Source organism: Neodiprion lecontei, chromosome 4, assembly GCF_021901455.1.
Source record: "Neodiprion lecontei isolate iyNeoLeco1 chromosome 4, iyNeoLeco1.1, whole genome shotgun sequence".
NCBI lineage: Eukaryota > Metazoa > Arthropoda > Insecta > Hymenoptera > Diprionidae > Neodiprion > Neodiprion lecontei.
Window position 1 is genome coordinate 38,288,868 of NC_060263.1, and position 17,605 is coordinate 38,306,472.

Consider the following 17,605-nt stretch of genomic DNA (forward strand, 5'->3'; position numbering starts at 1 on the left):
CGAAAAATTCGCGTTTGTTCATCGCTATTTAAAACGAATGAAACCGTACATATACAAATACATTAAATATTAATGTTGATTAGCTCAAATGCTTGGTTAAACGTCGCGGTCACTTGTAAACTTCATGAAATTATTTGCAATCTTTGAAAAAAAAAAAAAACATCATTTCGGACGATTAATTTTGTACGTATTCTCTCTTTTTTCTTTACGTATAACCAACGTAAAAAAAGTTTTCGATCGATTATAAAAAATATTCGGCCAATTATCTTACGATTAGACGTGGAATTGCCGGAAAAAAATCCTCTTCGTTGCATTAGGAAAAGCGGAGGCCAGGAAATACCAACATTTTGTATCAGAGGCCCTTGGCTCTGACTGGATTCCACCGATGGTTACAGGTTCGTGAATAACAATAATAACAAAAAAAAAAAAACGAATCAAAACCAAACAATCGTACTTGAAAGGCTCAAGAAAAAACATTGAAAATGAGAGAGCGATTGATCAAGCGGAGAGAAGAGCGATCGCGTTTCGTTCATCACAGGAGAGGGGGAGTGCAGTCATTTACTGCAATGGCTCCTGGGTAGGAGAGATTGCGAAGTTATAAGAGCGAGACGCACGCGCTGAGTCAGGCAGTCGGTGATTGGCGATAGAACGTTTTGAGTGTGGGTGTCGAAGCTGCTGACCGTGGTATAATACACAAGTGTGCAAACGGATATTCGTAATATAACGAGACAGGGAAAAATCGTGGAGGATTTGTGTTTCTAATTTTCGACGCAAAGATGCTGTGATAGCTTTGAAGTTAATCTCTCTAGTGGTTCTTCGCGTTGTAATTCGCGCGTGAAAATCTGACACCCGTAAGGTCGCTGGCACGAATATTCGAGTTACTTGTGATAACGTTGCAAGAGTAAATTGATCAACTGCCAAAAATGAGGAACTTTACTACTTTAATATGCGTTCTGGTCGCAGGTAATTTATACGTCACGGAAGTTATAATACATGGTCACGGCGAGTTGCTTTTGTTACGCTCATGCGCGAGGGTTCATCTGTTTACTCCTATACATTACGCCCATTACTATCGAAACAATTGAGCGGGGTTAGCGAGGTCGGAGTCGACGATAATAAACGACACGCAGGAACGAGAAATCAACATACGAGCGATTATCGCTGTCCTGTTACGAGGTTATGTCCACAACAGGTTCGAGCATTGGCTACGCAAGTTCCACACCTGTGCGCGCGGTGTAACCGGTGTAACACACTCGTCAAGCGTGGCGCGTTGCTCTTTCGCATCAAGAGCATTGACTGAAGATATAGGGTGTGTTTTATTTGCCTCCTTTCGACTACGAAAGAACAGTGAAACACGCCTATGATTGGTCGATATCCAAAAATCAGCTAATCGGCAGCTTCGTACAGGAAACATCTTGTTTCCCTAAAGTGGCAAATAAAACTTACAGGCACAGTAAGGACCGCCTAGCCGTGGGTTATTATTAGTGGTAACTACTACCCTGCACTTACCGACACGTCTTATCTGATCCCAATGTAAAATCGAGTCGGCATAGTAGAATCTGCATTTTTTTCTAACGCCCTCTAGCAATCTTTACCCGCACGTGAAAGTCCACGAGGCTGGCTAGCAGTTTGTTACAACTGTCGAGAGTCAAATTTAAATTAATCAGTACAATCCGCGATTTGTCTGCAAGTTGGAATTCGAGAATTAATATTCAGAATTCTGTCGGTCTTACCGGCCGGGACTTTCGGCAATTTCCGATAACCGACTTTTGTACTTTACGCGAATAAATCAGGCGTCCTGTCAACGTTGTCGAAACTATGAAAAATCGAAAACTTTGATTTCCAATTTCACTGTTATTAAATTATTCGTCAATTTCTTGGAACAAAAAACCTGAACCCCCTTTTAGAATTCAATGACTTCGGATATGCATTCTGCTCGATGAGGCACAACCGAACTAATCGCAAAATCACGGTTTCGAAGTTAACCTGATCGATAGTGTTGCGCCCAAAAGATCGGTAGACATCTATTTATCAACTATGTCTAAAATTTTTTTCTTGCTTGTAGAAAAGGAGAAAGCGCGTGACAGAAAATTTTCACGGAATGTCATTGCCGCTGATCACTTAGTACATACATGATACGTTATACTGCAAATCAAGAGTTTGCGACGCATGAAGTTCCATCGAACAACCGATATCAACCGGAAAATTGAACCGCGTAATGCATACATTCCTCCGTTGAGTATTCCTTTGTTTTTCTGTCCTGCGTTATGGGCACGGTCTTTATAAACATGTGTAGTTGATACTGCCTTACCATCGCACTGTAAAAACATCACGTGACTCTGGTAATCTAGAATGTGTACAACGCATTACAAAGCTCGTCACAACGCTCAGTGACTAACAAATTCTCTTTCATATCTCGATATGATCAAGTTTCAAACGCATGTCAGATGCAGGCAATTTATTGTCAGAGTTCAAAGTCTGGGGCACGCGTACTTGGAACTCGATGTTCGATAAGAATGTCGTCATTTGGAATACCGAATAGATAGTGACCCGGATGAAATGAAGTAACCCGTATCTTTCGGGCAACGAGGGCTGATTTTATTGTTTGAATTCGACTAATTGCTTCCCGTTCACGTGCGATAATTATCGCAGTCTCTGGATGTATGTTTTAAACAATTTTTGTGCACAATTATATTCGAGTTTCCATAATTTGTCGAAATACGCTTCCGTAAAGCCGCATAATTTTTTACTGACGATTATCGACTGTCGGAAGCATGACTTCGAGGTCGGAAATCAAGCTTTAAATAATAATTAGCATGGCTTCAAACCGGATTTAAATAAATAACAGTACCCTATGAAGTTGTTCATTTTCAAAATACTCATATTTCTCGTTTATCTCGAAGTAATTCCGTTTATGTTTTAGGAAGGTAGGTTGTAGTTATTATTGTAGATATTGCGTCATGGAATTTTTGATGAAAAACAGCGATAATTAATCGTCTTTTTTTCTTACACGGACACGCGAATAAATTTATTCTTCGCTTTAAATATGTCCTGTACGTTGTTACGCCGTGCTTATGGAAATTGAAATTAACATTAGTATGAAGTTAGTAACGTTACTGTAACGATACTGTATGTTTAGGAAAAATCGTTACTTCACACCGTAAGCAATGTCTGTTTGGTAAACTATGACAATGAAAATATATTCATATTTTGTAAAACCAACTCGTTGAATGTCATTATAAAACAGCGTAATAATGATTTTTCCACAGTTTCCCTCCTGATGTTTCGTTACGTTAATGTTATTAACTTTATCCTCATAAATCAACAAACTCATGATTTCATTTCCGATGAATGAATCAGTCAAAGATACTTTATCATTGGCAAGAAAATATTTATGCGTATGTTTATAGAAATTAATTATCAAGAAATAATTGACGAACAAAAATTTTCGCGTGCACACGAATCGTTATTTCATTTATATATTAAAATTCCATTGATTTTCCTTTAAATATATATATCGCATTTTACGTAACCGCATAATTTTGGAATCGCTATATTATAGACGGAGTGAAATTTAATCAGTTGACGTGCGCGTTGTTTTCGGGTATAACACGTAGGCATATTCAATTAAATTGTCTTTGTACCTCCAAAACCAGTTTTATCGAACGTACAAGAAATTTAAAAGCGTCCGTTTTTTCAAGGTGATTCGGTTATGGCAAGTTGTTTTTTTCCCCGATCTTGGTCGTTTTTTCGCGGCCAGCCAGTATTTCAAACGGGATAAAAATACAACCAGATTCTACTGAAGAATTTAACTGGAATTGCTCATGCTAATGTGACGCATTACATATCAGTTTGATTTGAAATCTTTATAACTATTTCTTGAATCTTCAATTTCTTAACAATATATGTATAACTCGCATTTACAATAGGTATTTAATTTTTAAATGAAAATCGAATGACAAAGCAAAGGATGGTTTTCAATTTTTGCTTATTAAGTAAATGCTGGTACAGTTTTCAAAATTAATATGATATACATCTGCGGTCAAATATCGAAAACGATAAGCAGATTTGTCCGTCTGAATTCGTTTTTTTTTCTAATGGGTCAATCATATTCATTGTTAATATCGACGTATCGTAAAAACTGAAAAGAAAATCAACTTGATGTAATGACAAAGAGCTCGTTTGATTACACCAAAATCGATTTAAGTAAAATTTACGAGTGTACTTTATTTTTGCAGACAAATATAAGACAGGCTTTCTTTCCTGCGCTCTAAAATTTTACATTGTTTTATGAAATTGAGCAAGACAACGACGCGTTCTCTTTTATAGTTTTTGCAATGATTCGATGAAAAACTTGTCTCGTTTTCTCAGCGCCGTTTTTTTATAACGCATAACGATTTTAAGGAGTTGTTTTTATCTTTTTGCAGGTCTCTTGAGCTTCAGCATTGCTCAGGAACAAACAATTCCGAGCAAAGAGGAGATCATGAAAAAAGTACCGGTGCTGAATAGTATTCAAGGGTTGGCAAATTTCAACGCCTCTGATGTAAACACTGAGAAAGCGGAGGAGCTGATAAAAAATAAGTGCAATAAAAATGGAGGCCCCGAAGCATACGATACTGCCAAAGGGGCAACGCAGAATCTAATGGAGTGCGTTACACCTCTGATAAACTTTACCCAGCTGGAAGCTGAGATGGCCGAAGCAACCCCAAAAGGGGATCTCGATGTAGTGTTCAAGAAGTATTGCGGAAAGATTCCAGACTTGAAAGCATGCGTTACTCAGGCGTCAAACCTGACGAAGCCTTGCCTAGAAGCAGAGGAACGTCAGAGTATCAACATGTTTCACAATGTGACGGACGCGCTGCTGGGATTCATTTGCGATAATGAGGGCGACCGCATTGCCAGTCAGTATATATATGATATCATCTGATTAGGAGTTACAATTAAATTGTCTATATCGATGACTTTTTTTTATGTGGGGAATGAAACGAACTTATTCAAACCGTTGTTTGATCCTGAGTTTGAAAACGAAATTCATATTATCGAGTCGAATGGAATTCTAAAAGAGGCTTACTTCCTTCGTACATATTCAGATTTCATTTGGCAGTTTCAGAAATTTTCTAATATTTAGCTTTTCTTTCATTTCAGTGTTTTTAGCTGCTGGCGGTAGAGAATGTTTCAACAACTCGCGACAGGCTATTGAAAAGTGTGCAAATGATACCCTCAAGACCCATTTGTCTATAGCCAACCTTAATCAAACAGGGCTTTCTCCTCTGGATAGTATTCCTTTGTTAATCCTCGATGCTGACAAATGCAGGTAAGTAAATTTTATTCAAACAATGTGATAAAGCTTGCTGAGAAGATCTCTCTTAGTTTGGGCAAGTTACAGCGCTACTCGAAGCAATTGACTCTGCAAATTGCCCAATTCGAGAGATGTTTGTGGTTTTGCACTGATAAAGTATGCGAGATAGATTGTTTTAAGATTATTTTTTACTCCATAGGGACATAGAAAAGTTTCAAAACTGCACCGTGAGAGTGTTGGAGGAGTGCAAAGACCCAACCCCGGCAAATGTGTTTGATTCACTGGTGAATTTTGCCATGAGAAGTACACCGTGCAATCCTGCACCAGTATCAAACAGTCTAAATGGTGCATCCAGCAGCTTGGTCAACGTTTTATCACTGACTCTCGCGATGGCAATGTTTTCGAAATACGTCTAAGAAAAGGTCTAGGAAGAAGATGAAGATAAAAATTATTTATTTTCCGTAATAAGAAACAAAGTTTCTGGACTATGTAACGTGTGACCAGCCACTGGAATCAATGAATTCTGAGTGATTAAGTGGAAATATGTGCATCAGTACACGTAGACCGAGAGCACGATGGATTATAAAAATCTTCACCGTTATGGAGCGGTGCTCTCAAGTTGTCGTTCAGATATTTTTTTTTGTTCAATGAATCGAATTCGTTTGAAAACCTTGATGCTAGCCGCTTCTGAATAGGGTGTGACGAAAAGGTAACGAAGAGAAAACATTTATCGATTCAGATTCGTGTATTATTTACCAATAAACACGGTGGAGAGAAATTACAAAATTACATCGCTATTTGCATTGGTATGAGTTTTTCCTTCGCAGATGATAGAAGCAGTAAAAATGTTGTGTTTCCATTGGACGTTTCAATTGTGCCTTTTTCAGAAAGTGACTACAGTAAACCGATATCCTTATGTCAGGAGTTATTCCGCGATTGTACAATGATAAACTAACAAATTTTTAGAATTATATTGTATCTGTAAAATAGATGATAAGGTTTAAATGTCATTACCATTTTAACTGATTATGAAATGAAAATCAGCGTCGGACTTGAAGGTTTGTACATAGTTACATCATTGTAATTTTTTTTTACTGATTTAATTATACTACTACACGGCACATTACATTTTTCATAAGGTGGTTTGCGTTCCTTAGATACTTTTATCATTTCACTTTTAATTTTGAACGATAAATCAAGTATGATATGCGATCCTATACTATCAATTGATGAAATTTTAAGAAATACACTTATAATAAGCCAAAACAATTGTTTTCAGTTACTTTCTAATCCCCTCCTCACTTGTGTTCTTTTCTAAATGCAAATGTGGCTGTACTCGTAAGCCGAATACCAAAGTCTCTTTATATCATGCAAGTGAATTCAAGATTTGTACAAAAGCAAGAGCCATATTTCACAGTGTTGTAAAGTGTAAAACGCTTGTGAAGCAAGCAGTGATTGAAAATGCTGAAAATTTCACGTATGTTGTACATTTGTATGGATTGGAGATACTCTGAAACGTAAACATGTTGTTACAGTTGTTTGCTGTATACAACATTTTAATCAACAAAGATCTAACGGTTAAAAATACTGTAAATTTGCAATTGTTACTTACACCATTTCGAAATACCACATGAACTGAAAAAGAGGGGACAGAATGTCTTGATCTCTAGAATGATTGTTGTTTTGCGCGTGAATATAAAGTTTTGTAAATTTTTATCCATGAAAATCTGTATAGAATTAAGGAAATAAAACTTCTGTAATTCGTTATTCCTCTGACTGTTTTCAATCATTTAAGAACTAGAATCTGTTACCACATTGAAGTTATAAATAACATTATCGTAACGGTTCATGCTTAGGAAAAAAGATTATTTCGCGATTTTGAAATTGATGAAAATTCAGTAAGCTTCGTTATTCGCCTCCATAGCTATCAAATATCACATGCAGCGCGCGTGTGGGAAAAAGTATGATGTCGAAATAGCAGGCAATACACGCTATGTTATTTGATACGTTCATGTTTATTATACATGAGAATTATAACAAAATTCTTTCTAATTATTATTTTTTTTCTTTCATTTTTCTCGTATGTCCCGATCTGACTTATGGCAAGTCAGTGCATCAATCAGGTTGTATTTAAGTAAAGAAGACTTTTTTAGAATATTTGCATTTTTCGTCAATCACCGACTTTTCTCCGGATTATAAACGTCATAAATTGCTTGTCCAAATTAGTGTCGCGAAGACGATAATCATCATGGCTTTGCGACGTGAACATTGATGGTACGAAGCCAGCGGTTCGTCATGGTTCATGCGCTGATAAGAACTTAAATGTTGTTATTAATATTGTAACATTGGGTTGCGAGAGAATAAATGGCTTCTCTGATAATGCTTTTATCTTGAAGGGTTTAAATATACCGCAGGGTGAAAAGGTACCTTCGTTAGAAAATGTGCGTATGACTGCTCGCATCAATGTGGAAGAAATGAATTTTATAAGAGGATTGAATAAAAATCCATTCATTCCAAATTAATTGTAAAATTAAGATATCTATTGGCATATCGGCTTGTGGACAAGGAAATTCGTATTTTTAAAATTATTTTTTTCATGATTCCAGTCGAACAAACTGTCGAAACGGAATTCGAAACTGTTGGAAAAGAGCATCTGAAAAAAAAGAAACCTAGAACAAAAAAGAAAATACGAGAAGGAAAGAGAAGAGAGAAAAATAAAAATACACATACAACTCGAATAGGTTACTCGACCTTCCAGATCTCACTAACATATTCTTAATCTAAATCCATCAAGAATTAAACACATAAAAAACGCATCTTCGTCCCAGCTGACACTTCGATGTTTGTCTCGAACCGTGAAGCTAGAGTACAGGAGTCCAATCTCTAAGGCGGAGAGAAACTCCGAGATTTAATAGTGCACGGTTTTATCACCAGCGTCGCTCCGGTCGTTCTGATCCTCTAAATATTGTTACGTTCCGAGAGGAACAGTGAGAGGAACGTTTCGAGTCGATTCTGATTCGCTGCGTGATTTAAATTGTTCTCCTGACCTACGTAGTTGTTATATGTCAATCTCGGGAATCCGCTGATCAGTTCCTCAGATCTTCTCGTTCAACTCGCCTACAATTCTGAGAGTTTGTTAGGTAAGGCTCGTGCCAACCATCACTATGCGTGATTGAAATAATTATTTATGACAACACTTGGGTTAATTACACATTTATTAACAATCTCCTTCTAGTTCTCAATGGTAGTTTCACAATTGTGGTAAAGATTGGTGTCAATCACTATCGCAGTGACAAACTGTTAATAAGTCTCGGAGGTTCTGAATGAATTATAATGCGATTTGATTCTAGGATTTCGGTAGAGTTCTGATCTGTTCTCTATGATGTCTGAAGTTCTTCTCTGCTATTCTGTTTTCTGGAAAGGTTGAATTAGAGGGAAAGTAGGAGGAGTTCAAAAGGAGTCGCGGTTTCTCGCGGGTCTCGGATGATTGGTTAAGGATGATGAAATAATTGGGGGTAAGGTTTCTGGTTCGTGCATGAGATCTCGGTGGTGGATTAGCGCGAGGTGGTTGGTTTAGAGAAGCAAGCGGCGAAGCGCTAATTGGTCTTATCATCATTAAAATGAAGGCGCTATCCTGAATTCTGAGAATAAGGGTTTCTTTCTCTGTGAACTATCCGTGATTTCTCTTCCCACGTTTCCGGTGTTTAGTCTACTCGATTATCTTAACTATTGCAGGTGTTTATTACTTTGGGTTATTACGGTTGAGATCGTAAATCAAAGGTTTTATGTGAAAGCTAATGTTGAACGGTATAACAGTTAAATGGGAAAAAATATATATACCATGTATGTTATGAATTTAACTGATAAAATAACGGTTAATCTAGCGTATGAGAACTATCGATATAAGAATTTGGACGTTATGATGGTAACTATGTGTGTTGGTATTAATCTACGACTATCGGTAAGAGCACGTAAGGCTCTCTTATGGTAACTGCACGCTGGTCAGGTAGGGCGCAGAGAGGGCGCCGCCGTGGATACCGGCTAGCACGTAACAATATAGTAATACAGTGATATAGTGACCAAAATTATAATAATTATAATAGACGTAAATATGTGCGGCATTGTAACATCCGACCGGAACGTCTGTATGTTTTATCGACTATTATTACTGCATGTCACTTTTATCAACTAACCAAACTCGAAGTACGAGAATCTTGTAACCGTAAGGTACTAAAACAACTGTCTAACTATTTGGAATATCCGTAGATGGAAATAACTATGACATTCACTAACCAAAGCTTAAAAACCATGTTACTAAATCTTCGGACTACAAAGAACTATAATATTATTACACGTTATTATATATCACTATCGTATTAACACCATAATTAACTAACACCATTATATCCAATTATTATATAACTCACGACAATGCCATTTGTGCTTCCGGAGCTGAGAGCTACACTACCAACAACGAAGATCGACTATAAGCAACTTACGCTATACCATATAGCCTGGAGTATAGAAGAGTGTAAAACCCTAGATAAATGTATAACCAATATAATGTAAAGATAGCACTGCTGCAATAATCCATAAAACCAGAGAGTGCAAAACCTTCAAAACCGTGAATACTAATTATCCAGCATGAATTATAAATGTCAACTTGCGCATGAAACAGGCCGAGGATAAAGAAGAGCAGTTACCAACAGAGCTCGCCGAAGCGACACTGGGGCTTTTGGGAGACGACCCATCTAAATACAATCAACGGGGTCCCGACATCCATGTGGCAGTGGCACAGCGCTGGACATAGATATTGCAAGATGGACTGCCGGTAGACCAAAAGCGTGATCTCCAGGGAAAACATCCAACAATTGGAAACTGTCCTTTTACCAAAGCGCCGAAAGTTCAACCAGAAATAAAATCGGCCTTGACACAGTTGGCGATTAAGAAAGACGCGTATCAGTACGCCGCTCAAGATCAACTCGGAGCTGGCATCAACGCTATTGGCGCAGCGCTAACGGAAGTACTGAAAGCGGAAAAGAGTACCGACCGAGAAGTTGATACGCAAAAATTTACCGAACAGCTGGCTGATGCAGGCAGAATTCTATCTGACCTACATCATGAGATGACAAAAACAAGAAAATCTTTCATGATTCCGGGATTAAATCCCATTGTCAAAAATATTGCCAACTACAGTCCACGTGATGCATGGCTATTTGGAGAAAAGTTTGCAGAAAATCTCAAGGCGGCCAAATCCATGGAAAAATCATCTAAAGATCTGACTAAACCGACTGGATATTAAAGAAATTTCGGGAACGCACCGCGCGCAGGAAATCGCAGGTTTGCATCAACCTACTCAAGACCAAACAATTTTTTGAGGGAACAACAGTCGGAGAAGTTAAACTGGCGCCGTCCCTCCGGAGCGAGTCACCGGGGCACTCAGAGAAAGGGACCGAAACCGAAAGCCTTCCGGAACAAGGACAGTCGTCGACACAAGGATTAGACCCGGTGAGAATCGCAGGACGTCTGCGAAATTTTTTCTCTGTGTGGAAAAGACTGACCAACGATCTCTCCATTTTACAATCGGTACCGGGTTACGTTATTCCTTTTGTAAGTCAACCAGGTTCACAAGTTGAATACAGCCAGCCAAGATTAACAAATCAAGAAATTATTGCTTGTGAAGCAGAAATTGGTAAATTACTCAAAAAAGGCGCAATATCTAGATGCGAGCCGTGCGAAAAACAATTCGGTTCGTCATACTTTCTCGTGCCAAAACCTAACGGTGAAATGCGCTTTATTCTTAACCTGAAAAAATTGAATATGTTTATTTCAGCACCGCATTTTAAAATGGAGGACAAAAAGACAGCGATTCGACTATTGCGAAAAGATATTTTTATGGCGACAATAGACCTGAAGGATTCGTATTTCTTGATTCCGGTTGACAAATCTAGTAGACAATATCTGAGATTCATTTATAAACACACGTTATACGAGTTTAATTGTATGCCGTTCGGGCTATGTACAGCAGCGTACGTGTTTACGAAACTCATGAAACCAATAGCGCAAAAATTGAGGTCCAAAGGATTTGAATCTGTCTTCTATCTAGACGACATTTTGTTATTTGGAGAGTCAGCACAAGAATGCCGAAAAAATATTCAAGAGACTCGAAAGTTAATTGAAAAAGCCGGACTAATATTAAACATGGAAAAATGTGTCCTTGAACCATCGAAAGAAGTGAAATTGTTGGGTTTCCTTTTTGATTCGGAAAAATTCTGTCTTAGATTACCATAAAGCAAGAGAAATCAAATATATGATCTCGCGAGAAAGTTTCAGACCATCAGTCATTGTGAAATCAGGAAATTTTCCGAATTTATTGGAATTTTAGTAGCTGCCAGTCTCGGGGTTCGATATGAGAATTTATACATTAAGAATTTTGAAAGAGAAAAATTTTTAGCTTTGCAAAAAACAAATGGAAATTACGATAAAACCATGGAAATATCGGACAATCTAATCCCAGACTTAGAGCGGTGGACAAGAAATATAAAAGAGTGCGTCAACCCGATAAGAGAGGACCATTTTGAGATGGAAATCTTCAGCGATGCCTCGTTAACAGGCTGGGGAGTAGCGTGCGAGGGAAATCGGTCACATGGGTTTTGGAACATGGAAGAGCGAAAAGAACATATTAATTATCTCGAATTAAAAGCGGTATTTTACGGACTCAAATGCTTTGCCAAGGATAAACATTCGTGTGAAATATTGCTTCGTGTCGATAATACGACGGCGTTATCGTACATAAACCGTATGGGTAGCATTCAGTTTCCAAAGTTGTCAAATTTGTCAAAGGAAATCTGGCAATGGTGCGAGATTCGCGACTTGTGGATTTTCGCTTCGTACATTATTTCTCGCGACAATAAAGGCGCAGACGAGGAATCGAGAGTCAAACAAAACGAAACCGAATGGGAATGAGCTAGCTGGGCATATAATCAAGTAGATACAACCTTCGGGAAATTCGACATTGATTTGTTCGCATCGAACGTAAATGCAAAGTGCAGAAAATTCGTCTCATGGCACAGAGACCCAGAGGCGTGCGCGGTAGATGCTTTTCCCATACCGTGGACAAATTTATATTTCTACGCTTTTCCACCATTCGCTGTCATCCTCAGAACAATTAGAAAAATAATTGCTGAGAAAGCAAACGGAGTGTTGGTTGTGCCTTTCTGGCCAACACAGTCGTGGTACCCCCTGTTTCAGAAATTGTTTGTGAGCCAACCGATCCTTTTTCATCCGGAAAATGATTTGTTAATTGATAATTGCAGGCGATTCCATCCGTTGCGAACCTCGCTTTCCCTGGTTGTCGGGAAGTTATCGGGCAAGCGTTTGTCATGAAAGGCGTTCCTCAAGAGTCCGTACCGGTTGTGATGGCATCGTTGTCCGAAGGAACCATTAAGCAATACCGGAAGGCATTAAGTCTCTGGTGGGATTTTTGTCAAAAGAAGAGAGCCAACCCTTTTCAGGCTCCAGTTTCATCTGTTCTCGAGTTTTTAACCGTCTCTTTATCCCACGTAAAAACTTATGGGACGTTAAACTCGTATAGATCAGCTTTAGCGTTAATAGTTATAGGCGATATAGGGCAACAGCCCGCTATAAAGAGATTCTTTCGAGGTGTGGCTCAGCTACGCCCGCAATCAGCAAATTGTGACGAAATTTGGGACCCTGAACCAGTTTGATTTGACGAAGAAATTAGTCATGTTATTAGCGTTAGTGACAGCACAAAGAGTGCAAACGCTGTCAAAAATTAGCTTAAGCTGTATCGACAAGACTGACACAGATATTAAAGTCAAGATCATAGATCGTATAAAAACTTCGGGTCTGGGGAGAAAGCAACCCTTATTGTGTCTGCCATTTTTTGAAAAACAACCTAAGTTGTGTGTAGCTACGGTCTTAGACTGTTACATCAAGCGTTCGGCAAGTTTGCGACCGAATAACGAAGATTTCTTACTGATGACATGTAAAAAACCTCACCGTGTGGCAACAACGCAATCTATACGAAGGTGGATAAAGGAAGTGATGGCCAAAAGTGGCGTTGATACAAATACTTTCGGTTCACACACTACTAGACACGCGGTTACCTCCGCGGCATATCGCAGGGGTGTAGACATCGAAACAATCCGAAAAGCTGCGGGTTGGACGGAAAAATTGAAGGTGTTTGCGTGATTCTATAATCGACCTCTGATAAAAAATATAAAGATATCCAAATCCATAATTACTTAAGTACAAGAATGGCTGTAAGACAGATGTTGTCAATGTCAACTTAAAGTTTATAATTATTATTGTACGCACCAAATTATCCTTAAATACAAATTGCATAAAACTTTGAACAACTACCATTGATCTAGTGGACAAGACGACGTAGCATAATTAGACGATCAAACGAACTTACCTTAAGTGATGTTTGATCGTGATTATGCTAGGCGTCTTGTCCGAATAGATCAAGCCCTCCCTGTTTCTCCCGTCCCTTTTGATCTATTCAAGATGCAATTTGTCGGCTTTCAAATGTAATGGCGTCGGGGCATAAGGCGCAGGGGCTTCTGGGGAGAGTGGCACCGCCATCTAGAGGCGTAGGCGCGAATTTTTGGTTTAATTTAAAAATCTGTGACGGATCGAGCAACTGACGTTACTGCCATTGATCTAGAGGACAAGACGCCTAGCATAATCACAATCGAACATCACTTAAGGTAAGTTCGTTGGATCGTCTAATTTTGTGTAAATATAGCGGTGTCGAGTTTAATGCTAATTAACAAATTTTTTTTCAATCTACGATTTATTTTTATCAGTTATCCGCCTCTTTTTTTTTGTCGAATCGTTTCCTAAATTGCGTGCGATCACGTGTTTAACATGCATTACATACATGTTGTATAATATGATTGGATTAAATATTGAAAAAAATAAATAAACAAAGACATCGCTTTATTTAGAACTGATATGGAATCGAAAGAGGATTAGTTAACGAATATTTACCCCGAATTTCATGATTTTATCGACGGTATAATTGTAAGTATCAATCTAAACGCCGGATGCTTCGGCGCATCGAATCTCATTACAAAATTTGATTGAAAATGAAAACGCAATGAAAGAATTCAAACTGTCTGTATATAGCAGTTTGAATTAGTGTTTTGGGGTTATGAGTTATGGGTTATCTATCGATGTATGTAACACTTTTAATTTTTCCTGGCATGGTTGAGAGGTTGGGACGGGATAGAGTGGGTCTCTTCATCGCAGCGACTCCCACGTGGTGAGACCTGGGTCATTGATGGCAATGTATGTATTTAGTAGGTATGCGCGATTCTAGATCGATCCACTCAAGAATCGAACTTTTGGGTCGAGAAAATAGATCTTTTGTATCGATACTTTACTAATAGATTTTTTCTGGAATCGAAGTTTGCAAGGATCGGATTAGGTTCTTAAATCCTCAATTAAAAAAAGTTTTGAAAGTCTATTTTGGCGTTCTGTATTTTATGGATAACATAGGTTTGAGAATTCAAATGAATCGACCAATTTCTAGCGCTTAATAAATCTAATATCACAACTAATAAAAAAAGCTTCCCACCTAGTCGGCTGGATTCGTGTAATATGTATATGAGAACTATTTCTGTGATAAACAAATATGACCCAAAGCAAACTATTGATAAATATCAAAACTGTTGAATAAGTAATACATTTGTGTGACACGATTTTTAATCTCCAATATAGACACCGGTTTCCAGTTAAACTAAAAAGTAAAAAATAACGATCAATCTTCCAAAGATCAATCTTTTGTATCCGATTTTTTGGATGAATCGGTTTTTCCAAAATCAATCCGAATCGATTCTGAGAATCGATCTTTCGCTTGAGATCGCCCATCCCTAGTATTTAGTCATGAATTAGCTAACTGCTGTTTCGGGTAATTTCTCTTGTAATATTTGTCACTTTACTGCAACGAGTTATGCCATAGATCTCTTGAAAACACGAAGATTATTCAATGATTTCTGTAACTTATTATTTTTTGCGTAAGCAATAAATATTTGAAATAATATGTATACGTGCCAACCTCTCCTTGGATAAACGTATCGTAATCTCATCAACCACGCGAAACTCATACGGGCTTCCAGTTATTTTATAGCTCAAAAATTATGGACATTAAAAAAAAGGAGTTTCGAACAAAAGGTGTGGGGAATACATTGACCTTCAAAAATGTACGGAAGCATTTTATTCATTATTCCAATATTATAAGAGTTATCGGCCGAGATAAAAAAACTCGTTCATTCAACGAACCATAAAACGTAGACGGTAAATTTTACAAGAAAATTTCTAAGAAACAAAAGATGCAAAATGTTACTCTCCACAATAATGGTTTGAACAACTTTTGCCCTAAAATGCATGATTTCCGAGATATCGACCAAAAAAGGTTATCGAGATTGCGCCTGAAGCCTTAATCTGTCAGCATTTTGTGTTTTTATACTCAGTCAGTGACCCCAAATATTACAAAAAAAAAAAATTGGATCGGAATCGAGTGCGAGGTTAAGCCCAAAAAACGTTTATTTTTACTGGCCTAACAGCCGTCATCTGTCTTTAGCGGAATGACATGACAAGACGAATTTTCTAACTTTTCAAAGATGTTCAAACGATTTCGTCTTTGTGTGAAAGGTATTTTAAGCTTCGCCATCGTCAACAGCAGTCTCCGAGAACAAGAAGAGCTGCAGGAAATTTCAACTTCGGTTTCCTTCGCGGTACTGTTCGTGAACATCATTTACCCCAAATCCAAGGATCAAGAAAATGCCGCCGGGTGGGGAAATTCGGGCGAGGTGTTACGAGAAGGAAGGCTTAGATATGCTTCGCGGTTTTGAAACTTGTACGACTGACCAGCTCAAACGGTGCACCAAGAACTTGAAACCCGTGATCGACGTGAAAATAAAAGCCGAATGGTACAAAATGCCCAAGTACGCGATCGACTTGATGATCAACTTCACATTGAGAAAAATTTCATCTGTCATAGTACCTATAACAATTCAGTAAAACAGGTATCGTTGGAAAAACTGTTTGAATATTGTTGGAATTACGAAGACGAGGTACGTCTAACCATTTTACGCTACTGTCGATCCATTTTTGGTAATTGCAATGCAAAATCAGTTTCTTCGGTTTACTCTACTTTTTTAGTTAAACAAGGCTTTAACGTCAATTTATCGTTGCGCGAGCGTTAAATTTTCGCAACAGTTACAAGAAAATACAGTAACGGTGATCGTAATGAGAAAGAATAGTAACGGATACCAGACTTTCCGGTAACAGCTAAAAAACTAGTTTTCATTTTGTTCCTAGAACTATATTTTTCTATTGTAAAAAATGAAAATAGTTGAGGACTGAGCGGAAAACGAAAGTAAAAATTCCTCACAGTGCACGGTCGAACTTCTGTACGGTGACAAGTGCATGAAAAAAGGGGAGAAAAATGTCCTTGACGTAGTTGACGGAATAATAACTTCGTTGAGGAACTTCTCTGACCATGACAAAGAAGATCCCGTAAAAAGTCGGTGAATTTCAGAAAAAAGATCACTGTTGATCCAATTTCTTATCCCTGTCATATTCATACTTATCTTTTTTTAATATATGGATGTTTAACGACATTCTCGACATGCGATTAGTTCAGCCGTCGCGAAATGTGTCAGGAGAACAGTGAAAAGTGGATTTTGATGAATGCCTAAACTTCGCACACGTGTGGTTGACATAACAGACATATTTTTTTGCTCACAGAGTTTGTTAACGGCCGTGACATGTCAGCGTGCATGACGGCGTGCGAGGAGAAACTGAAGAAATGTTTCATCCAGCACTTCATTCATTTAACTATGAAGAGGGACGCAATTCCAAATGGGATAATTGGACTGTTGGACATGGTGTTGAAACAGGGTGCGTGCCAGTAGGTTTCACTAGTACCGATTATTCTTCATGCTAAACTTTTGAACCAACATTTTTTCCACCTGACATAGTTAATCATCAACAGCGAACAAGAAAGCTTTCGCCAATGCACTGTGAAGATGAAGACGATTTTTCTTGACCTTGGTGAATTGTTGAATAACTGAGAAGATCTTTGAGAGCTTCAACGATGCCGAAACATCTGGTAGATGGGTTGTTTACTTCATTTTACGATGTGACGAGAATACCGCTGATATCAAAAATAAGTTGATTTTTATACAGCACCTTGTTGATAGTCTTGTGAGTACACAGAGCTTTATTCGGTTCACACACACACAAGAGCATGGATCATATATATAAGACAAT

General features: G+C 38.1%; 1 protein-coding gene and 2 long non-coding RNA genes across 5 annotated transcripts; 2 read left to right on the forward strand and 1 right to left on the reverse strand.

Annotated features, from left to right (window-relative positions):
• Positions 1-606: 606 nt before the first annotated feature.
• Positions 607-7,066, forward strand: LOC107225660 (27 kDa hemolymph protein). Of its 2 annotated transcripts, none has more exons than XM_046738703.1 (4): positions 607-684; positions 4,428-4,901; positions 5,146-5,314; positions 5,499-7,066. In XM_046738703.1, exons 2-4 carry the CDS (start codon positions 4,484-4,486, stop codon positions 5,713-5,715), a joined length of 804 nt encoding a protein of 267 aa, XP_046594659.1. In that variant the 5' UTR covers positions 607-684; positions 4,428-4,483; the 3' UTR covers positions 5,716-7,066. The 2 variants fall into 2 exon arrangements, with proteins under 2 accessions (XP_046594659.1, XP_015521684.1); XM_015666198.2 differs by having other exon boundaries at positions 619-963.
• LOC124294199 lies at positions 5,943-8,160 on the reverse strand. The gene is made up of 2 exons (XR_006904129.1): positions 8,030-8,160; positions 5,943-7,952 (listed from the first exon to the last, which is right to left on the reverse strand). It is a non-coding gene; the product is annotated as an uncharacterized LOC124294199 (long non-coding RNA).
• A 143-nt stretch (positions 8,161-8,303) lies between these two features.
• On the forward strand, positions 8,304-14,734 carry LOC124294200. 2 transcript variants are annotated; one of them, XR_006904130.1, is made up of 4 exons: positions 8,304-8,439; positions 8,535-8,543; positions 8,650-8,814; positions 12,616-14,734. It is a non-coding gene; the product is annotated as an uncharacterized LOC124294200 (long non-coding RNA). The 2 variants fall into 2 exon arrangements; XR_006904131.1 differs by lacking the exon at positions 8,535-8,543.
• The last annotated feature ends 2,871 nt before the right edge of the window (positions 14,735-17,605 follow it).